Source organism: Lepidochelys kempii, chromosome 21 (assembly GCF_965140265.1).
Source record: "Lepidochelys kempii isolate rLepKem1 chromosome 21, rLepKem1.hap2, whole genome shotgun sequence".
Lineage (NCBI taxonomy): Eukaryota > Metazoa > Chordata > Testudines > Cheloniidae > Lepidochelys > Lepidochelys kempii.
In genome coordinates this window covers 14328304-14355891 of record NC_133276.1, presented here as the reverse complement: position 1 = coordinate 14355891, position 27588 = coordinate 14328304, and the positions used below count along the sequence as shown (strand labels likewise).

The 27588-nt window shown below is 57.7% G+C and overlaps 1 protein-coding gene across 2 annotated transcripts; it reads left to right on the top strand.

Annotated features, from left to right (window-relative positions):
• Positions 1-1373: 1373 nt before the first annotated feature.
• Positions 1374-27118, top strand: MYBPH (myosin binding protein H). 2 transcript variants are annotated; one of them, XM_073319769.1, is made up of 11 exons: positions 1374-2185; positions 4162-4296; positions 9582-9749; positions 12181-12269; positions 14320-14515; positions 15368-15507; positions 20670-20829; positions 21730-21866; positions 22833-23019; positions 26018-26059; positions 26902-27118. In XM_073319769.1, the coding sequence occupies exons 1-10, from the start codon at positions 2020-2022 to the stop codon at positions 26026-26028; spliced, it is 1389 nt and encodes a 462-aa protein (XP_073175870.1). In that variant the 5' UTR covers positions 1374-2019; the 3' UTR covers positions 26029-26059; positions 26902-27118. The 2 variants fall into 2 exon arrangements, with proteins under 2 accessions (XP_073175870.1, XP_073175869.1); XM_073319768.1 differs by lacking the exons at positions 1374-2185; positions 4162-4296 and having other exon boundaries at positions 4303-9749.
• The last annotated feature ends 470 nt before the right edge of the window (positions 27119-27588 follow it).

The following is a 27588-nucleotide window of genomic DNA, read 5'->3' as shown; positions in this document are numbered from 1 at the left end:
ACATCACCCTGGTGCACTGCTCACTGCAGGGGTCTCCCTATACCCCAGAGTGGCTTAGATTCAGGCTTTAATACCCTCCAGATAACTGGCCCAAGCCTGCCTCTCTGCAGCCATGATCTCCCTAGGCAGGCAAGTTTCTCAGGGACTATGAAATCGTGCGCCCCCAGGGCAAAGCCCATCAGGGCAGCGGACAGAGCTTTCTCTGCAGCTGGCCCAGAAGGGTGGAAACAGACACCGTAAAACTTTTCCCCGGCCATAACATAGACAACTACAAATGTGGAGAAAGAGGAGAAAACTTTCTGGCTGCCTCAGGGAAAGGTAGGGAGGAAAAGAGACCACATGGGGCCTTTATTCAGTGGTGATGACACTTCTGTTAGGCACTGGCATGCAGAGAGGAGTGTGATAAAAATGGAGAGAGAGAGAAAGAGAGAACAAAGAGTGCTTAATCCTTCAGTGCTATTCTTGCTTTGTGGGTGAATTTGATATAACTTGAGTGGACTTTATTTCTGTTAAAAGAACAAAGCCTCCTCCCCTCTTGGCCCACAGGCAGCTGGACAGAGTAACCCCTGCTCCCATGTCCACTAGACCCTGTTGGGAAGGAGGGGGCACCTGCTCACTTTGTTTGCAACCCAAGACGGCTAATATGGATGCCAGGGACTCAGGAAGTGCCAGGCGGGAGCGGATGAGTCACTCATGGAATTCAGGTTTCAGAGTAGCAGCCGTGTTAGTCTGTATTCACAAAAAGAACAGGAGGACTTGTGGCATCTTAGAGACTAACCCATTTATTTGAGCATAAGCTTTCGTGGGCCCCAGCCCACTTCATCGGATGCATAGAATGGAACACATAGTAAGAAGATATATATACACATACAGAGAAGGTGGAAGTTGCCATACAAACTGTAAGAGGCTAATTAATTAAGATGAGCTATTATCAGCAGGAGAAAAAACTTTTGTAGTGATTATCAAGATGGCCCATTTAGACAGTTGACAAGAAGGTGTGAGGATACTTAACAGGGTAGGTCAGGGGAGTGACTCAGGGAGTGGAGGTCAGGGTAGATCAGGGGGATGACTCAGGGAGTGGGGGTCAGGGGAGGTCAGGGGGGTCAGGGCATGGGGGGTGACTCAGGGAGTGGGGGTCAGGGGGGTGACTGGGAATGGGGGTCAGGGGAGCGGTACCCACAGCCTGCTCACTTTAGGAGACTCTGTGGCCAAGGGGTTTGGGGAGCGCCCGGCTCTGCCCCGGGTCCCTTGCCCTGGGGGTGCGCTGCGGGGCGGCGGCGCACTGGGCCGGTCCCGGGCGGGCGGAGTGAGGAGCCCCGCAGCTCCGGGCCGGGCCGGGGTGGCCGGGTGGGAAGAGTCGGGGACGCGCAGCTCCCGGGCGGCTATTCCTGGCGGCGGCCCCCACCCGCGGCGGGGGGCTGCGGGGAGGTGACAGGTGGCAGCCGGAGCCTATAAAAATTCCCGAGCCTCCAGCGACTCACAGAGCCGGTCTCCTCGCGCGGAGCCCCCCAGATCCGGAGCAGAGACCCGGTCCCAGCCGGAGCGGACCCCCCAGATCCGGAGCAGAGACCCGGTCCCAGCCGGAGCGGACCCCCCAGATCCGGAGCAGAGACCCGGTCCCAGCCGGAGCGGACCCCCCAGATCCGGAGCAGAGACCCGGTCCCAGCCGGAGCGGACCCCCCAGATCCGGAGCAGAGACCCGGTCCCAGCCGGAGCGGTGCCCCCGGATCCGGAGCAGAGACCCAGTCCCAGGCGGTGCGGTGCCCCCGGATCCGGAGCAGAAACCCGGTCCCAGCCGGAGCGGACCCCCCAGATCCGGAGCAGAGACCCGGTCCCAGGCGGTGCGGTGCCCCCGGATCCGGAGCAGACACCGGGTCCCATCCGGAGCGGACCCCCCAGATCCGGAGCAGAGACCCGGTCCCAGCCGGAGCGGTGCCCCCGGATCCGGAGCAGACACCCGGTCCCATCCGGAGCAGAGCCCTCTTCCCCCCTAGAGCGGAGCCCCCAGACCCTACGGTCATGCCCAGCAAAGAACCAGACCCAGAGCTGGCCCAGGCAACCCCAGCGGCCGAACCGGCCGAAACCCCGGCAGCAGTAGCGGCTCCCGCCTCGCCAGCAGGGGGCGCCCTGCCGCCTGAGCCCCAGCCCCCGGCCGCTGCTCCGGAGCGCGGGGAGCCTAAACCAGGTGAAGGGGTGTGTGTGGGGGGGTGGGAACAGGGATCTGATCAGAGAGGAGCGTCTGTGCAGGGGGAGCCAGGCGGACCTGGGAGCCCATCCTCGGGGGTCGGGGTGGGCAGGGGGAGGCTGGGGTGCAAAGAGGGGAGGAGGTTAGGCTGGTGGGGGGAGGGGTGTATTTAGGGGATGGGGTGGGTAGAGGGAGACTGGGGGGCATAAGGAGGGGAGAGGGTTAGTCTGGCGGGTGGGGGAGGGGTGTATTTAGGGGGATAGGGTGGGCAGGGGGAGGCTGGGGGTGCAAAGAGGGGAGGAGGTTAGGCTGGCAGGGGGAGGGGTGTATTTAGGGGATGGGGTGGGCAGAGGGAGGCTGGGGGGCATAAGGAGGGGAGAGGGTTAGTTTGGCGGGTGGGGGAGGGGTGTATTTAGGGGGATGGGGTGGGCAGAGGGAGACTGGGGGGCATAAGGAGGGGAGAGGGTTAGTCTGGCGGGTGGGGAGGGGTGTATTTAGGGGGATGGGGTGGGCAGAGGGAGACTGGGGGGCATAAGGAGGGGAGAGGGTTAGTCTGGTGGGTAGGGGAGGGGTGTATTTAGGGGGATAGGGTGGATAGAGGGAGACTGGGGGGCATAAGGAGGGGAGAGGGTTAGTCTAGAGGGTGGGGGAGGGGTGTATTTAGGGGATGGGGTGGGCAGGGGGAGGCTGAGGGTGCAAAGAGGGGAGGAGGTTAGGCTGGCAGGGGGAGGGGTGTATTTAGAGGATGGGGTGGGTAGAGGGAGGCTGGGGGGCATAAGGAGGGGAGAGGGTTAGTCTGGCGGGTGGGGGAGGCGTGTATTTAGGGGATGGGGTGGGCAGGGGGAGGCTGGGGGTACAAAGAGGGGAGGAGGTTAGGCTGGCAGGGGGAGGGGATGTATTTAGGGGATGGGATATGCAGCGGGAGGCTGAGGTGTCCAAAGTATGACAGGGTTCCAAAGGCATTAGATAAGTCCATGGAGGACAGGTCCCTCAATGACTATTAGCCAAGATTGTCAGGGACACACTCCATGCTCTGGGTGTCCCAAAACCTCCAACTGGACAGCAGGGGATGGGTCACTCATTAATTGCCCTGTTCTGCTCATTCCCTTTGAAGTACCTGGCCCTGTCTGTCAGAGACAGGATACTGGGCTAGACGGACCATTGGTCTGACCTGGTATGGCCCCTCTTACATTGATAGGTATCTGGGAGTAGGGGGGTAGGCAGTGTAGGCTGGGGAGTATGAATTGGGGGATCGGATGGGTGGAGAGGCTGGGGGTGTATTGGGAGGCTGGGATGGGCAGGGGAGGCTGGGATGTGTGTGTCTGGGTGCATGGGTGTAGGCAAGGGGGCTGAGATAGGTGTATTGGGGGTTGGGGGGGCAGAGGGGAATGGGGTGAGTGTGTGGGGCTGGGCTGAGTGTGTTTTGGGTCATGGGGAAGCTGGTGGGTGCATTTAGGAGGGAATGGGTTGGGCAGAGGAAACTGGGGTGGGTGTATTTGGGTGGATGGGGATGGGCGAGGGAGGCTGGGATGAGGGTCTTGTGCGGGGTGGGCGAGGGAGGCTGGGGTGATTTCTCAGGGGATGGGCAGGGGAGGCTAGGGTGGGTGTCTTGTGGGGGTTGGGTGGGGAAGGCTGAGGTGGATGTCCATGGGTGGATGGGGGGCCAGGGGAGGCTGGGGTGGGTGTCTCAGTGTCTTGTGGGGGGTGGGTGAGGGAGGCTGAGGTGGGTGTCGATGGGTGGATGGGGGGCCAGGGGAGGCTGGGGTGGGTGGCTGGGGTGGGTATCTCTGGGTGGCTGGGGTGGGCGGGGGAGGCTGGGGCGGGGGAGTTCCGGGGTGGTGGTGGGAGGCTGGGGTGGGAGCATGTTAGGCCCTTGGGGAATGCATTGAGAGGCTGTGTATGGCGAACAGGCCTAGCCAGAGGGGTCGTGTCAGTGGGGGTTCTGTGTCTTTCTAACATGCCTGTGTTTGTTACAGAGCCGCCCAGCTGCCCATTGCACCTGGCAGTGGAGGACGTGAATGATAACTCGGTGTCCCTGACATGGAAGGCCCCAGAGCAGGCGGGCTCCACTGGCCTGGATGGATACCTGGTAGAGTGCTGCAGAGATGGAAGTAGGCTTGAGCTTTACTCCTTTATAAGCATGAAGAGCTGTGTGTTAATGGAGAAGATGGTGTGACACACTGGCTGAGTGTGTCATGTCCCTGACTCATGGACAGGCCACACAGGGGAGGAGCTGGTTGAAAACCAGCAAAACATTTTTGTGTAAAATTTCTTTTTGCTTTGAAAGTTCCAAATAAGTAAAAGTTGGCCAGCTCTCTATAGAGGATAGGAGCTTCCTATTGCTGCCAGATAGTGGGTTGACGCCAATAACTCCACGGGAAGAGGGCCATGCTTTTGGTGCTGAAGGCCACAAGTTTAATGTCCAGTGACAACCTGTAGTGGAAGCGTTGGTCCCATGGGATAAAAGGACTTGATTATGTCGATAAGCAGCTACACGGGGAACATATTTTTAATACTGGGCTCTTCAGTCTAGCAGAGAAAGGTCTAACATGATCCAATGGCTGGAGGTTGAAGTTAGACAAAGTCAATCTGGAAATTAGGTGTTTAGTTTTAATGGCAAGGGTAATTAACCATTGGGACAATTTACTGTGGGTCGTGGTGGATTCTGCATGGCTGACCATTTTAAAATCACGATAGGATGTCTTTCTAAAAGTTCGGCTCTAGGAATTATACTGGGGCAGATCTCTGGCCTGTATTATACCCAGAGGTCAGACTGGATGATCACAGCAGTCCCTTCTGGCCTTGGAATCTGTGAATCTATGAACCCAAGTCTCTCTTCCTGAGCTGCATACTGGAGTCAGGAGACTGCGGTGGGAACAGCAGGGTGGTTCCTTGTCCTATGTTGGGGTCTCTGAACATCTGAATCACTACATATGAATGTAGATCTGGATGCCAGAAAGCCGTAAAAACATCAGGAGGAGGAAAAAGTTTGCAGAGGAACAGGAACGGGTGGGGGGCTAGGGCCAAACGGAGGGGCACTAAGAAGGTCAGTCCCATATTTTCAAACTTGTGTACTTCACTTCAGGGCCCTGTGGCCCAGATCCTCAAAAGTATTTAGGCACCTGATTCCCATTGATTTCAATGGACATTAGGTGCCTAAATCCTTTTGAGGATATAGGTCTGTGTCTCTATTTTGTCTCCTAAATAAATGACTTGATTTTCAGTGGTCTATTGAAATCAGCAGGTATTGTGGCTGTTCAGTGCCTCTGAAAAGCAGTTCATATATTTAGGTGCCTATATATAGACATAGATCCCTAATTTGAGGCTCCGAATTTAGAACATGTTGGCGTTATGTTTGATCAGCAGGTGCAATATATTTTGGCTTCAGACTCAGGATGATTGGTGAGGGGGTGGAGATGGGCAGGGAGAGGGGAAATATTTAATCCTCATGGATCTGAAAGGAAATGTAAGGATTAGGAAGAGAGGGTTGGGGAGAGTTGGCAAGTCATACTTGGCTGAAGCTGTAGGTGTTGGTTCCTGGGTAGAGGACTGGTGGTGAGCTGGATGGTGGCAAACTGGATTGGACGAGGCTAGTGAAACTTGGCGGGCTGGTGGCAGCTGGCAGGCTCTGGTTGGCAGGTTGATGGTCTCTGATTAGCCCACTGGTTGCTTTGCTGGTTGATGGAATAGGGCAGGCTAGGGAGGGAGACCTTATCGACTGGTGGCATTTGGCAAGTTCTCATTGGGGCCACTGGCAGGCGTCGGCTGGCTGATTCTTTGGGGCTGATCCCTGGCTGGTGGCAGGATTTGCTCCATCGTGTTTTTCAGACTGGTGGTTGGGGGATGGTTGGGGATTCCCCATTTGCATTTGTTGGTGGCTTGAGTTTTGCAGGATGCTGGGGAGCTGGGGCTGGGTTTGTTGGTGAGAGCTGGATGTGTGGGGCGACTCACGCAGCCCTGCCAGGCTCAGGAACGGGATGCTGTGTGAACCTTTGGGTGTTCAGTTGGATAGTGGGCGTCTCTGATGTCTGGTTGCAGCAGAGCCTGGTTGGTGGGTTTGGGGCAGAGTGTTGGCCGTAGCTGGCTGATACAGAGAGGTTTACAGGCACTGGCTGGCTTGGGGTAGCCCATGAGCCTTGGTAAGATGGGAAGCTGCCTTACTGGAGGTGACATCGCCACCAGCCCCTAACACTGAACTGTGTAGTGAAGAAGGAAAAAGTGCTTCCCAACCTGGCACTCCCAAGTCTGGTGCTAAACCAAGCACCTGTTTGGATAGAGCTGGGCTACTATCCAATCTGTTATGATCCTTGATTGTATAGGGCCGGGTTAGTTGGTGAGGGAGCCCTGGCCATCTGGCAGTGGGTAGCTCTTGTGCCCTGGCTAGCTAGTTGGATCTGGGCTGTTGGTTGGTTGGGGCCGGAATGAGAGTTTTGGCTGGTTGGAAAGTTTTGGCTGATGCACAGACCTTGCTGGTGGTTAGGGGTGGAAGGGAGGGCTTGTGACCCTCGCTTGTTTGGGTGCTGAGGCAAGCTAGCTCTGGGGGACTGCTCTGCGGGGGACGGACTGGGGGGTCTTGAGGACTTCTTCCAGGGCATGGATGTTTCTGGTTGGATGGCATGGCTGGCAATCCTTACTTTGATTGACTTTTGGAGGCTCCCAAGCCTTGGCTGTCTAGCACGTTAGAGGCATTGTGCTCCCAAGCTGTGGCTGGTTGAAGGCAGCTGATTAGCTCTGGCTGAGGTTGGCTAGCAAGCCCTAGTTAGTGTTTAGCGGATGGTAGAGGAGTCCTGCCTCTTGCTTGTTTTGGTGCAGCTGCCAAGCCCTGGTCAGGGAGCCCCAGTGAGTTGGCTTGGGGAGGCCAGGGCATGTAGATTGGTTTGTTAGGGTGGCTGACAAGCCCTGCTATGTGGCTGTCAACTCACCAGCAACTCGTGGTGTTGCCTGCTACGCTACTGACTCACCAGAGGCGCAGTGGGAATGCACAAAGCGGAGCAGGATGGAGCCTGAGGCTCGCAGCTGTACGGTCCCGAGGGGGAAGCAGCCGTGCACTAGCTTCTGTGCAGCTCCTGAAAGTGCAAAGTTCCCCACTTGTGGGCCATTCCCCTTCTGCAGGCTCTTCCCCACTGGGATGCCGGATGGCACGCCAGTTTTCTCTCTGAGAGGTTGATAAGTACGAATGAGCTGGCTGGTGGGGATGGCTAACGAGCTCTGGTTGGTTGGTGGATCCGAGGGGGCTGGTGAGTGTCGGTTGGCTGGGGCTGAGCGCTGGGTGAACAGTTCAGAACGAGCAATTTATTCAGTGAGTTTCGCCCCTTTTTCCTGTTTGAAAGGTGTCTGCTATTCCGGATTGTTCGATGGATATTTTGTGTGAGTAAATTTCAGCCTGCATGAGCACTCCTTAGAGTATCTGATATTCACCGTTCCACAGTCACACTGTGCAAAGTCACCTCTAGCCGCATGGCATTGTTTCTGTTCCCTGCCTGGATAACCTGACCTTTATAACTTTCTGCTGTCTTTGTCTGAATCAAAGCCGGTGTTGCAATGCAGTGGCATTTGGCTCTGAGCCTAGTGTAAAGGGACTGTTGGCCCCTTACTAACATTCAGTGGGGGTGTTTTGGTTGCTAGCTCCCAGTACTAAAAGGGGGAAGGGTCTATGGCAAATCAGGACCCTGAGACTGACAGTCCCCAGGAACAATGGGGAGAGGCCAATGCTCTAGGTCAGCCTCAATGACAGGGCCGGCAGGCTATCAGGGAGTCAGGAGGCCAGGGAGGTCCCATCCTCCGTGTGAGCTGGAATTGCCTGGGTCAGACAGAGTGGGGCCGAGCTGAGGAGAAAGCAGGGGCCCAAGCTGAGCTGGGGAGCAGAGCTGGGCCAGATCCAGAGGGACCAGAAAAGCAGCCCAGAGAGCGCAGACCCTGTCCTGGGAGCAGAGCTGCAGCCCCAAAGCCAGAGGCACAGCCCAGAGAGAGCAGACTTGCCCTGGGAGCAGAGCTGCAGCAACCAGAGCCAGAGGGGCCAGAGAAGCAGCCCAGGGAGCAGGTCAGCGCTGGGAGCAGAGTCACAGAAGCAGCCTGCAGAGCAGACCTGTCCTGGGAGCAGAGCCGCAGCAGCCAGAGCCAGAGGGGCCAGAGAAGCAGCCCAGGGAGCTGGAGGCAGAGCAGCAGCGGCAGTGTAGAGACCGAGTGGTGGAGCCGGGGCTGGAGCCGTCCGGAGCTGGGTGCGGTGAGCAGCTGGGGAGAGCGAGGGGGACCCTGGGCAGCGGGCCCAGCACAGGGAGACGCCTCAGCCAAGAGGCTCTGCAGGCCAGGCTTGGATCGTAACCCCGACAGGGCGGGGGTGACACTGGGAAGAAGGGTCCCACCACTTAGAGCCTGAGAGCGTGTGGCCACCACCAGAGCGAGTGTCCGACCCCCAGCATCCCTGCAGCACAGCCAGGGCCGGAGCAGGGGGCCTGGGACTTACAAGGAACAGACTGTGAACTGCCCTGACGTTCCAGAGACGGTGTTTGTGATGTTCGCTGCCACAGAGCGGGGTGATGTGTTTCCTTTCACCTTTCCCATTTTTCCTTATTCTTTTTAAAATTAATTGTTGATTAAATAACTTGCATTTGCTTTAAATTGTATGTAATGGTCAGTGGGTCAGAGAAGTGCCCAGTGAAGAGAGAGTACCCCGGAGTGGGGACACCCTAGCCCCTGTCCTAGGTGAGCACAGCAGGGTTGGGGGGCGAGCCCCCCAGGAATCCTGGGTCCAGCCTTGTTGGGGTTACGAGGACTCTGCCAGGCAGGAGAGTGGAAGGGGAGTCCTCAAGGGCAGGGAGGCCTCTGGGTAAAGGAAGTGGGAGCGAGGACTCAGATTCTTTCGCTAGCCCACTTCACTGGGGTAGTGCAGAAGCCAGGAGAGTTCCCCACAAGAGCGGGACTATTCCCCCGCTTACGCTAGCTCTGAGAAAGCTGCTCTCTGGGAACATTAACCCAGTCACGAATGCTCAGGAAAAGTGAGGGAAAGAGTAAGTGAGCAGAGGAGTCCCACTGAAAGTCTGATCAAAACTCACCAAACCAGCATTACTCACTCTTTAGCCAGCTCTGCTGGGGATGGAGGAGGCTGCACAGAGGTGTTTTGGGTTGCATTCTGCGGGGAATGAAATTGACAACTTGCTAGCTAGGGATTTGAACGGTGGCACAGGTGAACTGAAGTGGTTTTGGGAAACTCCCGTATGGAGAGAATTAGATTTTGTAGACAGGTGCATTGGACTACCACAAAACTGGTCCCACGTTGGGCCTATGAACGTTGTCAGAATCCGTTTAACTTCCGTCATTTACTTTATTTGGCGGTTAGGTTTTTTCCGCTTGTCACCTGCTGTCTTATTAAGGAAGATCTTTTGTTTGTTTGCTCCAGCTGAAGACTGGGAAGCTGCTAACAAAGAACTCTTTCTTTCTGTCCGGTACACGATCCGCAACCTGACACCCGGAGACAGACTTCAGATTCGCGTGAAGGCAGTGAATGCTGGGGGCATGAGTGTTCCAGCTGTCCTGGAACAGCCTGTCGTCATCAGAGAGATACTCGGTACGGTATTGTCCTCACTCCATGCAGCCTATACACAGGCGACACTGGTGCATCGTTATGGTCGCACAAAGACGCACACAAGTCAGTATGTGCTCAGCTAAGGTTGAACTCTCACAAACCCTTAACTCTGCCCACTGATGCATTACAGTATGGCTTTCGATTGTGATCAACTGCTATTTCTCAAATAATAGTTACTGGGTCAAATTCAGCCTGGATGTAAATGGGTGCAACTTCCATTGATTTCAGGGCACTCCGTTTGGACGTCCCTGACCTGTGTCTAGACACTTCCTGACAGACCACTAGATAGCTCATGGAATGCCCATGTATTGTCAGACCGCCAGCAAAAGGCATTCATTTGAACGTTCTAATAATTGAAATAAACATTTTCTGTGTTATTTCAGTGTGTGCACTTACACGCCTCTATTTATACACTCATAGCATCTGGGGCTCACTTGTCCTTTGCACACTCATGTGTTGTTGCACATTCACACACATGTATGCAACTGTCTGTGTGCTAGAATGCTGCCGGTTTATTTTGCTCGGAAGAGTTACGCACTGTCTGTGTGCAACATGGGAACGTGACTCACCTCGAACTGGCTAAAGAATCATGGTCCCCACACTTTTCTGTATCTATGGTTCGTTGGCCAGTTTGATGCCTTCATGCTTATGCCCTGGGGCCAAGTTACAGTTTTGAGTTTCCTGGTTTCTGTTAAGCTAAAATCTCAGCCAGAAAGTGGCATTAATCTAATTTTTGCATTTCATTCTCAATGTGTACCTGTCACTGCTTTCCTCACTGTGCTGGGAACAAACACTGTGCATGGCTTATTAATGTTGTATGTTTGTTCTGCTAAACCCTACTGTGTGTACGTCACTCTGCTCCATCTGTTATCTTCCATTTTCACTTATTTATTGATGCAGTTCACTTGTTTCAACAAATCATGTGGAGTGCTCAGAAGAGATTTTAAATAGCAGCAGATCCCTAGACAGACAGTTAAAAGCAGGAATGGGGTATTGTGATGTATCTGTTGGACAGTCAACACAATGCACATTTCACATGTAACTAGGGCAGGAAGAAGTGTTTCACACCTGGGGAAACAATTATCATGAGGTCTCTGCCAGGGTAAGGTACACCTGACGATGTGTGTGTATAGGCTCTGAGACGGATACACATGAATTAACATTTTTTCTTGGGGGATGTGAGATTTCTTTGTTCCACCGAGACTGATAAGGGCAAGCGTGGGCATCAGGAAGAAATTCCAGGACCAAATAGAAGCATGCGAGGAGGGGATGCTAGCTCAGCTGTTGGGCAGGCCATCTGGGAATGTAAGGCATTCCTTCGCTACCCGCACCGCACTGCCTGTGTTTTACTCTCACAGCTGTTTAGGCATCATTCAACTCAGATTTAATTCTAGACACCCCCACCATACAATATCCCTCCTAGAGGTAAGCCCCTGCACGTTTAATCCTGGGAGAGGCATACGTGTCTTTTATTATGTATTAACATAAACCCTTTGCCCCCAAAGGAACTGCCAGCAAATGCAGCCATGATAGTTACCCTGCTGCTATTTTGACTCTGGTAAAGGAGACAGAAAGTCCGTATACACGCGCAAACGTTTTCTGCTTCCCTCTGTTACGTTCCCCAGGGGACACAGAAGTAAGTTTCCAGCACATGGTGTTAGCACCAGAGGTCCCAGTTAGTACCCCACACCGTCCGGCCTTCACTCTTCTCTCAGCTCCCAGTCAAGCAGGGAACCCCAGCTGCTGCAGGAAATGGTGCTGCATGACTTTTAGAAGTGCTCTGTCTCCTGAGTCCGTAGAGAACCAATTTCCCCACTAGGAGGCGCTGTGCTACAGGGAGGGCTGCTGGATGACTCTGTAGGGGGCGCTCTCTCCAGTGGGTGAGCACTGACCCCAATGACCCGGTGTGGTGCTAGGGGGCGCTGTGCTGCAGGGAGCGGCACGGGTGGCTCAGCAGGGGGCGCTCTCTCTGGAGCGAGTTCCAGGCCCAGCAACGGCGTTATTTAGTGCTACGCTGCAGGAGGCAGAGCCATGAAGATGCAATAAAATACCAACCCCGTGACCACCGTAACAGCTCCGCAGCCCCTGTTCATTAGAGTCGGGATGTTCTGCCCCAACAGCAGCCTGCCCAGGTTCTGCTGGAGAAGTAATTCCCCACTTGCTCTGTAATCCCCTTGTGTTGTGTTGCTGGTGTGAGCTGGCAGCCACGCTCCAGCCAAGAGGTGGCTGCATTGTAGTGCCAAGTCAGCCAATCCTGTGCTGCCCAGGCGGGGAGCGGCTGGGGATACCTGGGACAAGAAGTGCTCTGGGGGCCCGAGATCCTGCTGTAGGAACTCCCGCTGAGAGCGCGGGGCTGTGATTTCCCGAAGCTCGCATGAAAACGACGGGCGTGTGTGACGTCTGCTTTGTCTAGAGCACCCGAAGATCCGAGTGCCACGCCACCTGCGGCAGACGTACATCCGGCCCGTGGGGGAGGCGGTGAACCTGCTAATCCCTTTCCAGGTAGGTGATTGATGTTTCCAGTGAATGGCTCTTGGCCTTGGCCTCTGTCTACACAGCAAACCCCCTCCCATGTGCGGAGCTGCTGGGGGGCTCCTTCCTTGCAGCAGGTGGCTCAAGGGAGACCAGCAGAACAGACAGGAGCGGACACGTGGGGAGGGGAGAGGAAGTTTGAACTTGGTGGGGTGAAACGGGGAGCTAGTGGAGGGATCCAAGGGGCATGTGGAGAGCAAAGGGAAAAGAGTGGTTAGGCTGCGACTCAAGAGCCGCTGGTTCAATGCCTGGCTCTGCCACAGAGTCCCTGTGCGACCTTGGGCACGTCCCTTAGTCTCTCTGTGCCTCAGTTCCCCAGCTGGCCAATGGGGACTAGCAGTGACCTGCCTCTCAGGCCTGTGTGAGGGTAAGTATGGTAAAGATTGGCAGGTGCTCAGAGGCGTGAGGTGAGGAGAACCAGGAAAGCACCATAGAGAGGTGTCAGCAGCTGCACTTGGCATGGCTCGAGGGGGTCTAGGCAGAGGAGACCTGGTGGGGAGTTTAGGCCCCCGGGACAGAACGGGAAGGCCACATGTCGGAGGAAGAAGAGATGAGAATGGGATGCTGCCTGGCTCTGGAGGGTTGATGAGGAGGCCTGGGTGAGAGCCCAGATGGTGGCCTTGGGAGGTCAGCTGGGCCCATGTTACCCGGGAGATGGCGGAGAGCTGGGCTGAGATACGGGACAGGCTGGAGGGAGAAAGGAGCTCCGCCAATTACAGGGCATGGGGAAATGCCCTTTCGCCCCTCAGTCAAAGCCATTCACCCCTCCCCCAGCTCCTCGGCACCAGGTCTTGGGGGCAGGCCCCAGTGGGATTTTACCCCCCAACCACATGGGGGGCACTGGGAATATATTTACTGCCCCACTGACTGGGTGGGAGGGGCTAGAGCCATACCATCAGGGTCTTCACACCCGGCAGGAGTAGGAAGGCTGCTGCATCCCCAGGGCTGTCCTCCATGCCCTGCCCCAACGCGCAGAGAGGGGTTGGTGGGACCCCTGCAGAGTGGAGGAGGGGGTTCCTGCCTGCTCCCAGGAGCGTGACTTGGGGGCTTGGGGCTGTGTTTCCCTCGCTCACCTTGCACGCCACGTGCACCAGTGACTGGCTAGGACAGGGCATCCTCCAACTCTCTTTGGCCCCAATGGTAGAGGTTGGCCCCAACGCCATGTGAACAGCCTAGGGGCCCCAACGGGGGCTGCGTGTTCTGTCCAGCCCCAGGTCCGCCCTGTCTGATTACCTAACCAAGCAGCTGCAAAGGTCTATTCTGCATACCCTGCGATCCTCCTGCTCTGGCTCGTGCGGGCGAGTAGGTGCCTGCAAAGTGCCGTGCATTCTCCAGCCAGGTGCCTGGTGCTGTGATCTGGGCATCGTGCCAATTAAAGCACGGCCGTAATTAACTGTCAGTGCCCTTCAGTAGGTGACACTCAATGCAAACGCTAAGCGCTCCAGAGCAGCAACCCCCCCGCCCCCGCTGTCTGCACATTCTGGTCTCTCTAGCAAAGGCAAGACAAAACGAGGATTTGACACTGCTGCAGCTAATTAGACTAGATTGTAAGAGTGGGTGGCCGGAGCGGGGCGGGGGCCATGGAGATGATCCTCTGTGGCTCCCACTGGAGGATCAGGACCACAGGCTATCCGCTTTCGGACGGATGCTGTATTTTCGTGTCACAGCTGACACGTTAGCCGTAGTCTTAGCATGCGTGGGCCCAGCTGGCATTGTCCTCTTGAGGCGGTTGACTAGCAGCGACTGCTCCCAGATACCACAGCTGCAGGGGAGATCAGAAGACGGGCGTTGGAAATGGCATCGCAGCCAAGCCACAGATTGACCCACTAGGCCAAGCCACCTGCCCCCTAAAAAACTGACGTCTCAAAGGTGCTCTCAGAAGGCACGTCTCTGCCCTATCCTGTGCATCGCCAGCGAAGACCACACAGGGATCACTGGCAGAGAGCTGGCTGGGCGGTGCCCGGCTGGTGGACTGGAGCTGAACTGCTCTCGTGAGCTTTCTCCTCCGCCTTTGTCCTAGGGACAGCCGAGGCCCCAGGTGAGCTGGAGCAAAGACGGCCAGCCTCTGGATCCCAAGAGGGTGACGGTGCGCAACGGCGACAGGGACACCATTTTCTTCATTCGCAAGGCAGAGCGCAGTGACTCTGGCCAGTACCAGCTGAGCGTCAAGATAGACAGGCTGGAGGACAAAGCTACCATTGACATCCGCGTCATCGGTAAGAACGGAGCAAGCACTGGGCGGGGGCGGTGCCTGGATGGAGTTTTGCGGCCTCTGCCAGCTCTCATGGGCCTGCAGCCATCAAGCAAGATTCCCTGCAGCACGGGGTCCCTAGAATTCACTTCTGCCACATGGCAGCTCCAGCTGGGCTAGCCAAGCCCTGGTGTGGCTGGGGATGGCGTTGCCCGCAAAACGCCCTGCTGGCCAGCACCCAGCAATGGGGGGAGAGAGTCCAGGGCAGAGGGTGGGTGTGTTGTCCTTCTGTGTGAGATGCTGGAAGCTCCTGCAGCACCTCCCCGAATAGGGTGCTCTGCCCGCTGCCCGCTGCCCGATGTGTGGTCAGGAGGAAAGGTCTGCATGAGAAACACTGCAGGGTTTGGGGCTTGCTTCTGGGCATAAGGCTAGGATGCCCTAAAGGGATGAATAAGAGGGTACAAAATGGCTAGAAGGTAGGGACGGAGAGAGGGTCATTATGGGCTGGGGGACAGGGTGCATATTCTTGCTAGACTCCTGGATGCTGCTGTAGGCTCCTGCACACATGAATAACCCATGAAATCAGACAGACACACATGCAGGTCTCTCCCTGCTCTGACACCATGGTGATGGGCACTACAGATTCGTAAGAGATGGGGCAGATTCTGGGTGAGGGACCAGCCAGGGTTCCCCAAGTTACTCCCACCCCATACGGATCCACAGAGCCACAACCCATGGACTCAGCAAAGCAGCTGCCGTCTCTGCAGGCAGGTGGCTGTGTGAGCTCTCTGGCTACTGCTGTGAGCTGCCGTGCCCACCCCGTACCTGCCAGGGGATGGCCTCAGGGGCTGGTATGAGCCTCTGGTTGTCATTGCAGAGCAGCCGGGCCCTCCAGAGAACCTGAAGCTGGTTGACGTGTGGGGGTTTAACGTGGCGCTGGAGTGGAGCCCACCAAAGGACAACGGGAACGCAGCCCTCAAAGGGTACACGGTCCAGAAATCGGACAGGAAGAGTGGGGTGAGTCTGCGGCGTCTGCCTGGCATATCCCTCTGAGCAGCAGGACCTGGGGAGGGTGTATGGCCTGAGTCAGACGCTGCGGACATGGCAGCAGGGGGGTTGGTGTCGATAGCCTCCTAACCTCCCCCAGCAGGCAGTGCTGTGGAGATGGAGCCCCCTCCTGAGGTCTGTTTGCGCAGTGTAGGAGAGAGTCCTCACGTCGCGGCGCAGGAGTGGTTTGCACGGGGCGTTCTTGGGTGCCTCTGAAAGGGTTTGGTTCCCAGCTCTGCATGGGTTCGGTTATTTGCACAACAGCCCCAGTTGGGATCCGGATCCCGTTGGGCCGGGTGCTGCACGGCCAGGGCTCGCAGGCGAAGGCAAGACAAAGCAAGAGGCTGTAACAGGCAGCTGGAAAGAATGGGGTGGAGGGTGGCCCATGCCTTTACCCAGGCCAGCTCTGTTCACAGTGAGGTGGTTTGAAATCAGCTATTTCCAAAAAATAACAAAGCGAGTGAGAAATCAGGTGTCTGTCCAAGGTCCCTACAGTCCCGACGTTCTCAGCTGGGAGTCGCCCATAGGTGACCCAGTGAAGTGAGCCTCCGAGAGGGGCTTGAAGGAGGCGAGGGCAGAGGCCGCTCCAGGAGGACGCTGCCCACCCCAGGGGGTGCTCCGAAGAAGATGCATCGGTGGCTTTGGGCGTGGAGGTTGGCGCTGTAGGGGCAGCAGAGTGGGGGAAGTCAGGGCCGTGTGGTGTGGATAAGCAGGGAGGCACTAAGCTGTGTAGGACCTGAAAAGAAAGGCGCAGAAGCTTGTGTGTGATGACATGGAGGAGGAGCTGGCGGTGGGGTGTAGGGCTCGAGGGACGGACGTGATCAGAACCACCTGCCATGGAGATGGTCCGTCAAGTGGAGTTTTCCCGGGGAAGCACTCTGAGGTGCCGTGCCTCTAGCCGGGGCACCTCGTTTCCAGCTGCTGCTGCCTATGGGGTGGCTGGCTGCTGCCCTCGGGAGGCAGAGCCCTGAAGGCTGGAGAGCAGTGAGTAGCCCTGGGCCCAGGGCTGAGCAAGAGGCAGGTGCCCTTCTAATGTGAGCGGAGAGTCAATGCCAGGCCCCTCGCTACCCAGTGCTCAAGCCTCATGGTGCAATGGGGCGCAGACCCAGGCCATAAACTGTCTCAGTGGGGCGCATAGTTAGTACCACTCGGGGACCACCCCCGATTGGCTGCTTTCCCCACTTACCCACCTCCTGGGGAAGAGCAGCCAATCAGATCTGTGCAGGAGGTAGACAGGGTTCTGTTCCCCCCCCCCCCCCAATGACGTGACACCTTGTCAAGCGGGGGACGGGGGGAGAGCAGAGAGACCCCAGCAGCTCCACTTCCTCCCCGTCCTTCCCCTTGTGAGCAACGGAGTCTGCTCTGCCCCTCCCCTCCCTGCATGCAACATCCTGCCTGGAGAGGGGACCCCGCTGCAGCCCCTCCCGAGGCCTGGGAGAAGGAGGTGAAGAACCCCAGGAGCTGCAGGAGGAGAGATGTGACAGAACAGATGCAGGGGCAGAGTTGATGGGGGGACAGGATTGATCTGGGAGTTGGAGGGTGGAATTAATTGTCGGGCGGGGGAGTGGGCAGATGTAGGGGTCATGGCAGCTCCCCCCACCCCCCCACTGCTGCTACTGGAGGCGGTCACGGGAGGGACTGGCCCGAGGAAGCATCTGGGGATACGGAAGAGGAAGGCGGAGAGGTGGGGTGGGCTGGGGAGGAGAGGAGGCCTGCCAGTTTCAGCACCTCTTGCTTTTCAGCCTTTAAAGTAGTGAGATCCCCCTTGCCCAACCCCCACCGGCACCTGTTGAGAGACCAGTCGCTGCTGAATGATGCTTGGGTGCAGGCGAAAGGGAGAATGTCATGCAGGCAGGACCCGCTGAGCCAGGCTCAAGGGCAACTGTTCTCTGTTGTGTCAGCAACTGCAGCCTCCCCACGAGCAAATTGCTTACCCTGCGCATTAAAGGCTCACCCTGGCTGAGGGCTGGCTGCCATGCCTTGTCTGTCTTGCTCGGGGCATTCAGTGGCTCGTACTTTTCGCAGCTGAGGGAAGATTCTCCACCAGAAGGACGTCAAAGAGCAAGTCATTAGGCTGGTATCTCAGTAACGATCTGAGCTATCGAGAACTGTCAGTGCCTTTTTCTGCAGCTCGCCCAGCAAAACGGCCCCAAGTCGTTCTCGAGGGTATCCCAAGGGGAGGCAAATCGGAGTATCAGAGGTTTGCACAAAGAAGACAACCACATGTCTCCTCCTGGAGGAAATCAGAGTTGTGGGCTGTGTTGGTTTTTGTTTCTCACCTGCCCTACGGGTAATTAATAGGCTAAAATGACAGTTGAGGGGGAAGGTATCAGAGTCCACCCACTTCAGAGTTGCCCAGATGAGGAATCTCTTTCCGTTCTTAGGGGGTGTCTACATTGCAGCTAGCCCCTCCCTGGTGCGGCTACATGGCTTATTTTTGGCTGTAAGGGTGGCCCCAAGGCCTGAGTAATGGGACAGGCCCTGGATTCTCTACTGGGCGATATAAACTGGCCATCAACAAGTTTAGGCTTGAAATTAGGCGAAGGTTTCTAACCATCAGAGGAGTGAAGTTCTGGAGCAGCCTCCCAAGGGGCACAGTGGGGGCAAAAAACCCTAACTGGATTCAAGACTGAACTTGATAAGTTTCTGGCAGGAATGGTGTGAGGAGTCTGGCTACACTGGCACGGAGCTGATCTGCGACTGCTAGCAGCCAATATCTCCAATGGTCGGAGATGGGCCACCAGATGGGAAAGGCTCTGAGTTACTACAGAGAATTTCTTCCCAGGTGTCTGGCTGGTGGGTCTTGCCCACATGTTCAGGGTCTAACTTCTCACCATGTGTGAGGGTTCCTTCCCCACTCTGAACTCTAGGGTACAGATGTGGGGACCCGTATGAAAGACCCCCTAAGCTTATTCTTACCAGCTTAGGTTAAAAACTTCCCCAAGGTACAAACTTTGCCTTGGCCTTGAACTGTACGCTGCCACCACCAAGCGTGTTAAACAAAGAACCGGGAAAGAGCCCACCTGGAGACGTCTTCCCCCAAAATATCCCCCCCAAGTCCTACACCCCCTTTCCTGGGGAAGGCTTGAGAAGAATCCTCACCAATTTGTACAGGTGAACACAGACCCAAACCACTGGATCTTAAGAACAATGAAAAATCAATCAGGTTCTTAAAAGAAGAATTTTAATTAAAGAAAAGGTAAAAGATTCACCTCTGTAAGATCAGGATGGAAAATACTTTACAGGGTATTCAGATTCAAAACACAGAGGATCCCCCCTCTGGGCAAAACCTTAAAGTTACAGAAAACAGGAATAAACCTCCCTCTTAACACAGGGAAAATTCACATAAAACAAAAGATAAACTAATCCACCTTGCCTGGCTTATCTCTACTGGTTGTAATTTTGGAGACTTGAATTAGGATGGGTTGGAGAAGATGGATTTCTGTCTGGCCTCTCTCAGTCCCAAGAGAGAACAAACACGTAAACAAAGAGCACAAACAAAAGCCTTTCCCCCCCCAAGATTTGAAAGTATCTTGTTCCCTTATTGGTCCTTTGGGTCAGGTGCCAGCCAGGTTAGCTGAGCTTCTTAACCCTTTCCAGGTAGCAGGATGTTGCGTCTGGCCAGGAGGGATTTTATAGCACTGTATACAGCAAGGTGGTTACCCTTCCCTTTATTTATGACACCATGTTTGGAGTCGGCAAGGAATTCCGCCCCCCTGGGTCAGATCGGCAGAGACCGTGGGGGGTTTTCGCCTTCCTCTGCAGCACAGGACACGGGTCACTTGCAGGTTTAAACTAGTGTCAGTGGTGGATTCTTTGTAACTTGAGGTCTTTAGTCACGATTTGAGGGCATCCGTAACGCAGCCAGAAGTCGTGGGACTACTGCAGGGGTGGGCGGGTGAGGGGCTGCGGCCTGTGATGTGCAGGAGGTCAGATGAGAGGATGGACCCTTCTGGCCTTTAAGTCGATGAGCTCGGTCTTTGCCATGCCGCCCTCCAGCTGAGGTGCTGGAGCCAGGGACAGACATGAGACTGAGCGGATGGCTGCGGGGGCTTTGAGGAAGGTCTGGGAGATGGCAGCTGAAGCCATCAGAGCACATAAGGTCACCCAGGCAAAGGGGGAAGAGGAGGGTCCCCAAGGAGAAGCCCCTAAGGGACACCCATGAATGGAGGTGGGGGGAGACACCACAGGAGACACGGAGGGAGTGGCCCGAGAGGCAGGGGGAGAACCAGCCATGCCCGGGGAGAGGCAGCTGAGACGGGTGGTGCAATCAACAGGATCAGAGACAGTGGGAAGGTCCAGGGAGGTGAGGCTGGAGAAGGGTGCCTGGGGTGAGATGTTAAAGCCGGACTGCCAAGGCTGCGTGTCTGAGGATCTTGGCTGTGAGGGGCAGGCGGGGAGGCTCAAGGGAGGGATTATGAGAGGGGAGATGGTAAAATCCGGGAGAGAAGAGCCCGCGGAGAGCGACGGGCCGATGGAGGGTGTTGGGCAGGTCAGGAGGGGCTGAGGTCAAGGGGCCAGCAGAGGTCTGAGGAGAGCAGAAGGGCCAGGCCACCACCAGGCCCTGGGGCGAGCAGGATTCGCTGAGGGTGGGATGGAGGGCAGGGGAGGGGGCTCACACTGAGTGGGGGGTGGGTGCGAGTGGGTTGGAGGAGAGGGTGAAGGTGGAGTGGGGCGATGGCCGGGAGTGCCGTGGAGCAGGGAAGAGAGCCGTTAATGAGAAGGAGAGAAAAGATGGGGGAGGGCGGAGGGGCCGAAGCTGGCTGCCATGCTGGCTCGAGCGGCGCGTCCATCTAGGGAATCTCAGCTCCTGCCCGGCGCCTCACGGGAGGGTGGAGGCCTCGGCCAAGCTGGGTTCGGCTGCTCAAGGCAGAGGGGCTGCAGCGGGGATGCAGGCACGGAAAGACCGACTCGGTGCCTGGGTGGAGCCCGGGCCCATAGCTGGAGCGCCAGGGCCCCGGGCTCCCCCCAGGGTCTGGGCTGAGGGGCTGCCTGCCAACCTGTGCTGTAACCACGGCGGGGGGGGTTGACCCCACTCTCCCAGCACTGGGGCTTGCAGCGGGAAGAGCCCCGGGGACTGGGTGGCGTCCGCCAGTCCCCGCACTAACAGCCTGGCTTCCCTTGGCTTCCAGCAATGGTTCACCGTGGTGGAGCACTGCCCCCGGCTCAGCTGCACCGTCTCGGACCTCATCATCGGCAACAGCTACTCCTTCCGGGTGTTCTCGGAGAACGCCTGTGGGCACAGCGCCGTGGCGGCCGTCACCACGGAGCTGGCCCACATCCCGAAACCAGGTGGGTGCTGGGGGCGCCCAACAAAGAGCAGCGGCCGGGCGGGGAGGAGGTGCTCTCCCTAAGAGGTGGCCAATGGCAGAAGCAGGAGATCTCCAGCCAGATCCCGGGGGGGCCAGACAGCTTGGCTGGGGGAAGCTGCAGCCGGCCGCAGCTCAGCAATGCTGATGTGAGTGAAAGGAGGAGGCCCAGGGTTTTCTAGACGTCGAAAGGTTGCAGCGTTCAGCTCCAACGGCTCGGGCCCTGCCCGGCTCGAAATGGGAGCGCTCTCCCGTTAGAACAGGGGGAGTCCTAGAGCAGACCTTGTTCCTGACCCCACCCAAGAGCCTGCGGTAGTGGACGGTACGGTGTGAAAGGCACACAGCTAGCTTAGAGCACTTTGGGGAGGCTCTGTGGACCTCTTTGGGATCCCTAACATGGGATTCAGCCCCTAGCTCCAAAGGCGGAAGGATATGAAAAATAGTCCCAATAAATACTCTCTTAAACCTTCCTAAAATAGCTTTTTTTTCCAGGAGGAGTGGTCTCCCTGGTAATTTCCCCCCAACCCGTTGCTTTCTCTCCTGTGATCTCCTGCCAGGTAGCATGGGGTGGCACGGCCTCAGAGCTGCTCTCCCAGCATGAGATGTTGGCCCTCCGAGACAAGCTGGGTGGCTGCGGTGGGATCTCAGGGGACATCAGTGTGTTGCGGAGTGGGGGTAGGGGTTCTCCTGGGCTGGTACAGAGCACGGGGCGAGGACACGTTCCAGTGACCCACTCTTGGCAGGGTTTGATTCTGTTCCTGGGAGGAGGGTGTTCTGGAGGAGTCCGTGCTTCTCTGCTGAGGGTGCCCCGAGCCCCACCGCCGCCTGGCACGAGCACCGGGGCACAGGCGGCCGCTGCAGTGACCTGCTGTTTGTTTCCTAGAAATTGTTTACCAGCCCGAGAAATACTTGGGCCGGGACTTCTCCGAAGCTCCCAAATTCACCCAGCCCTTGGCGGACAGGTCCACCACCAGAGGCTACAACACCCAGCTCTTCTGCTGCGTCCGGGCCTTCCCCAAGGTGAGACTCCGCCCCCTCCTCACCCCGCCTTTCCTCCGCCCTCCCTCGCACGTCTTGTCACGGGGTGGGTGCCTGAGCGGCCGCCAGAGCCTGCAGCGTGACTGTGCTGGGTGCTTGGGTGGCACCAGGCGACCGGCAGGAAGGAGCGGGCTCAGAGGCTGCTCCATGAGTGGGGTCGGTGTCTGAAGGGGCCGGAGGAGTTATCTGAGAGCACTGGGAATGCAGCACCCCGTTTTGGCAGGTCAGGGGAGTGCGCCAACCCTGGGGGGTGGGGGTGCAGAAATTCTGCCCGGGCTCCCCAGCCACATGCACCGCCCTCCTCTCATGGACTTTCCTATGGCCTGGAAGAGGCAGTGGCTGGAATGCAGAGCCAGCAGCTGGGGGACCTGGGTTCTAATCCTGCTGGCGCTGCTTATTTACAGCCTCAGGCAAGTCACCTCACCTCACCCTTAATTTTTCCATCTCTAAAAGGAGGCTAGTTATACTTGCCTGTTTCCCCGCGGGGCTGCGGAGAGCAAGTGTGTTAATATCTAAGGTGCCCCTCTCTGTGGCATCAGGGTGTTTTACCGCCGCCGAGGGAACAGTGCCACCTGTGTGGTTAACCCACTCCTCTGCTGCACCAAAGCCCCATTACACGCACACACGGGGAGCTACCCCATTGCCCCGTCAGCGATGGGCATGGGGCCCTGGACAGCTGTTCCCCCAAAGGCCCTGCTGCATGCCCTGAGGGTCCTGTCCAGAAACTGACAGATCACACCAGCTGGGTGGCTTCTAATTCACCACGGCAAAGGGGCTCTTCAAAGGTCTCACTGCCAGGACCAGTGCAGAAAAGCCGTGAAGACGACCAGAGGCAGAGCACTGGCTACAGGAAGAAGCTTTGGGCTAGTGAGGTGCCTCCAGCTGCCGCGAGCAGCTGTTCGGGAAACAAGCTCATTTCTACGGCGAACGAAACCCGCTGTCTTTCAGCCCAAAATCATCTGGCTGAAAAACCAGATGGAGATTCGGGAAGACCCCAAGTACATCGCAGTGATCAATGAGGGGGTTTGCTCGCTGGAAATCCGGAAACCCAGCCCATTTGATGGAGGCGTCTATACCTGCAAAGCGGTCAATCCCCTCGGGGAAGCCTCGGTGGACTGTAGGCTTGATGTGAAAGGTAAGGCTGGCGGCTCTTGTGGATCTGTTCCTCGTCCCAGTGCTGGGATTGCTTGTCTTTGAAATTCACAGCCTGAGATGTCCAGGAGCCTTCGGTGCCTGGGTCTTACTGAGATCTGGGGCATTAGGCTTCTTTAAATCTCAACCCTGCATGTTTTACTGAAGCCCACGGCACTGCATTGGAATCTCCTCCTGCCTCACTGTATGTAGGAGGCTCTGATGGCTGCCATTCTGGGGGACAGCAGGGATTGAACCGGGGCCCTCCAGAGCGAAAAGCATGAATGGTGCCAGTTTGAGCTAAAGAGTCAAACCTCCCTCCCTGCCCCTCTAACAGTCTGGCCCAGCGGGGGACCTGTAACACCCACTCCTCAGTGGGTGTCATGAATGTGTCATGGGGGAAGGGCTGTATCTGCCTCAGATTTAGGGTGATAGGCAGCAGGCTCTAGTTAGGACATTCCCAGCACCTTCTACAGCCCTAGAGACAGATGCTACCCTTGGTGCAGCACAGGGGGTGGATGAGCACCCCATGCCCACAGGGAAGGGGCCCCAGGCCGGCCCTTCATTAGTACTTGGGAGTGAGGAGGGCCATATAAGCACCTTGATGGGTTGGGTGGGGCATGCATCCTCCATAGCCCATCGGGTGGAGACTGCTGGGTGGAGACTGCTAATAGGAGAGCCAGCGAGAGCCCCATTCCCAAGGGCTCAGCATCCTCAGCTGTGCCCCGGTTTTCCCAAGCGCTCAGCACCCCCCATGAACATGTGGCCAGAACCGTTGTGATGCGGAAAGCTGTCCACCAAAGCGGGGCCTAGGTCCCTCACTGAGCAGCTGCCAGCTAGTCGTGGCTCTCCAGTCGTGGCTCTCCGGGCCACGACCTCATTGCCATTCTCCGAGCCTTCCCAGCTCGCTCCCCGGGGCGGGTAAGAGGGGTGTGCTCAGGCTGGAAGGCCTCAGGGTTTCCAGTAGAACGTCCCTTTTCCATCTCACGTCGCCTCTGTGCACAAGGCCCGGCGCCCAGATGCTACAGCCCCATGGCTGCGGCTAGATGAGCCAGATTTGGGCCTGGCTCCCCCAGACGCCCCTGGCTGGAATGAGGAACTGTCCCGCGGTGACCTGTGTTCCCTCCCTCTGGAGCGCCGCAGCGTCACCGTATTGCCCTACTGCGATCTCTTTAAGCCGAGCTCTGCGGCTGGGATATTAGGCTCCAGGGGTGGCAAAGAGCCACCGGCTATAGTGGGCTTTGTAACAGCTGCGCTAGGGCTTCAGGCCAGTGTGGGGTGCAGCCAGCCAGAGCCCATCTGCTGAGCTGCCCACAGTGTACCGGGAACCAGGAGCGCTGTCTGGTGACCAGGCAATGACAGTGGCATGCAAGGGCACCTCCATTGGGAAGGCTGAAAGTAGGAAGCTGCTAGCCAGTTAGCCAGATCGCCGCTCTAGGCACCCCTCTCCCCACCGTATAAACTAGCAGCCCAGCTGCTGGCCACACCCCTTGCCCCCTGCACAAGTAGGCCCCTAAGCAGCTAGCCTGGACAGACACGCCTGGCTTTGCAGCCTAGGAGTCACCAAACTTGGCCTCTGCCGGGCCACGAGCGGGAGCGGTTCCGGGGCTGAGCGCCTGCTACCTCACCAGTGCTCCCGGGAGGTGAGCAAGAACATTGCAGCTGCTCATAATGGAGAGGCGATGAGGACAGGTCGTCCTGAGACTGTCTGAGGGGCTCTAGTATTAACAGCTTGAATCCCACCCGAGAGTGAAGCCTGGGCGGGGCTTGGGCACAGCTGTTAGGCGTTCACATTGGCTTGCCCTGCCGACCTCGGGCAAGCTGCAGCTTTTGACTAGCCCGGCAGGGTAGCGCCAAGTGACGTGCTCGACATAACCCTCCTGCACGGAGGGGCTGGGCCTAGGACCCAGCAGTGCAGGGGTCAGCGGGGAAAAGGGACACAGCGCCCGGCCCAGCTGAAGATGGTAGAAGGCACCTTTGCTATCGCCTGCAAATGGCTCCGCTGGAGAACCACCATGGGGGGCATATCCCCTCCCTGGAACGAGCTGGCACGGCCCATCAGCGCCCCCTGGAGCTTGCCCTGCTGCCTGCTCTGGGGTGACCTCAAAACATGTGCCACCCCCCGCCCAGCACCAGCACCCACAGTCAATGAGACGACAACAGAGCCCGTCCCCATCCGTTGCCAGCTGGCGTAGGGATGCGAATGCCCAGTAGTTCACTGGCTCCCCCCTGAGAGGACTCAGCGGAGATACCAAACAGGCCCAGCCCTGGCAGGCCTCACAGCTGAGGGACGGTTCACGCCCCCTCAGTCCCCATCTACAGTAGTGGCTCAGCATCACTGTGGCTGCATCCTGGCTGGGCTAAGGGTACGTAAATGTCCCGCAGCGACAGGACCCCAGCGGGCTGAGCCGGTGCGGACCCGCTTCTGCAGTGTGATGTGGCTGTAGAAGCTAGGGCTAGTGGCCGATATAGGCACGCTGCAGGCTGGGGGAGTCACACGGACCCTAGGGGCGCCAAGCCCTCAGGTGGGGACAATGGCACCCTCCAGAGCCCTGGCCCAGGCTGGAAAAGCTAGAGCACCACAAAAACAGGCAAGGAGACGACACCTGGGTTCATGGCTAGGAGCCATGGGAGCTGTGCGTGCAGGCCAGCAAAGCGGAGTGGCCATGAGTGCAGCCACTAATACCTTTAGGGGAAGGGGAGGAAGGGGAGGAGCGCGCCCAGCCTGGGAAGATGGCAAGGGACCCGAATGTGGCAGGACAACAGGTGGTGGCTTGAAGCCAAGGCGGAGTGGACAGGGAAACATTCCTACATCAGACTAGTGGGTCTGGGTACTGGATTCCCTGAGAGCGGGGTTTGGGGCCCCCCCCCATGAGGGCAGAGCTTGAGGGGCAGGGCAGAGAAGACGGTGGTGGGAATGAGGGACAGCGTTGTCCTGCAGCACGAGTGGCAAAGGCCCAAGGGGTGGTTTCCTGACTCTGCTATGGGATTGTTTTTTACAGTACCCCAGTGAGGGCCGTGTGGCGGGTCTGAGGAAGGACAAGGTAGGTTGGCGTCTAGATGGGGCTATAATCAGGCCAGTTGGGGCAGGGGCATCCGGCCCCAAGGACCCAAACACGGTTGCTACATTTTAGGTCGTGTGATCAGTACCATCCCCGCTTGCCCTCTGTGGGCTGCCTGCTGGTGGAGAAAGGGCTGTTTGCACGGTAGGGCGTATTCTGGCCAGCGCAGCGTGGTGGGGATGGGGAGCAGAGACCCGGGCCTTGCTGTCACTGCGTGAGTCTGGTGACAAGCCAAGCCCTGCGAGACAAGCCGTTCCCAATCCTGGGGCCGTGCTGGGCATGAGCCTGGGAGGAGGGGTGGTGACGGTGGTGGTGTGTGGAGAGCCCTGTGTCATTAGTGGGCATGTGGGTGAGGGGAGCTCTGGTGTGTCGGGGAGCACAGAGTCTTTGGGAGACATCAGTGGTCACAAACAGGGAAACGAGTGTAGCTGGACGCATGGAGGGTAGGGGGTGGGCATGTACAGGGAGAGCAAAGCATCGGTCGGATTCTGGGTTGGGAGCATCTGTATATGGGGGTCCAAGCCTGGGCCTTTGGTGCCCATGTAGGGGGAGTGGGACGGGGCCAGTGGGGAGACAGATGAGTGGAGCTGGAGCCTGGTCATACGGTGGGAGGGGCAAGGGGCAGGACACGTCTGTAGGAAGAGAGCTAGGCCAGAGCATGGGAGGACGCTGTGTGGGCGTCGGGAAGCAGCTCTGGGCCAGGCTTTCCCCTCTGAAGCTGGACAGACGGGCTGCACAGCCTCTCCTTGCCCCCCAGCCCCAGAGGCTCCGGTCTCAGCACGGCACTGTCCCGCTGGCTCAGGCCTGGTCTCTTTGCTCCGTAGACGGAAGCTGCAGCTTGGAGTGAAGTTTCCACTTGGTAGCATGGGCAGCAGAAATGCAGTGGACCCTGGAGCCTGCCGGCTTTGGCCCTGTCCCCAGATCTGTGTTCGTCTTCAGCTCCGTCCCGCGCTGAAGCAGCGTCCTGTGGCGGCAGCCCTGCTCCGGTGCTCCAGTCCCCCAACGTGCCTTTAGCTGTGACAATAAAAAGCTTCCCAGTGAGCGTGCGAGGCACTGCTGCGTGGTCTCTGCGGGCGAGGCAGGGTGGGGGCTGAGCCAGAGCAAGGCTCTGGGGCAGGGGCTGGGCTGCTTTCTGGGGCCTTGCTCCTTTAGGTGCTCAGAGGGCAGGAGCCCAAGGGAGCTCTGCACTCAGGAAGGAGGGGTCCCTACTGGTCAGGGAGGGGTTAGCACTGGGCTGAGCCTGAGGATCAGGTTTGGATTTTGGACCAGCCTCACAAGCTGGCAGCGTGTGTGTGTGCAGGGGGGAGATGAGAGTCTTTTCCCCATGCATGGCTGCTGGAGCATCTGGAGCTGCAAGGGGGCAGTTTGGGGGCAGGAGCTGTGTGAGGGGGGGTGCAGCGCTTCTGAGCAGCAGGGGCTCTGCCTTAGCGACTGGAACTGGGCACCCCTGCCCGTAGGGCCAGGCAGGGCTCAGACTGCCTGTGGGCCCCCGGAAGGGCTGTCACGCTCCC

Coding starts and splice junctions, on each gene's coding strand:
- MYBPH (XM_073319768.1), top strand. CDS start 9,278: ATGGAGGAGGCTGCACAGAGGTGTTTTGGGTTGCATTCTGCGGGGAAT. Junction 9,750..12,180: donor CGTCATCAGAGAGATACTCG/GTACGGTATTGT, acceptor TGCTTTGTCTAG/AGCACCCGAAGATCCGAGTG. Junction 15,508..20,669: donor AATCGGACAGGAAGAGTGGG/GTGAGTCTGCGG, acceptor CTTGGCTTCCAG/CAATGGTTCACCGTGGTGGA.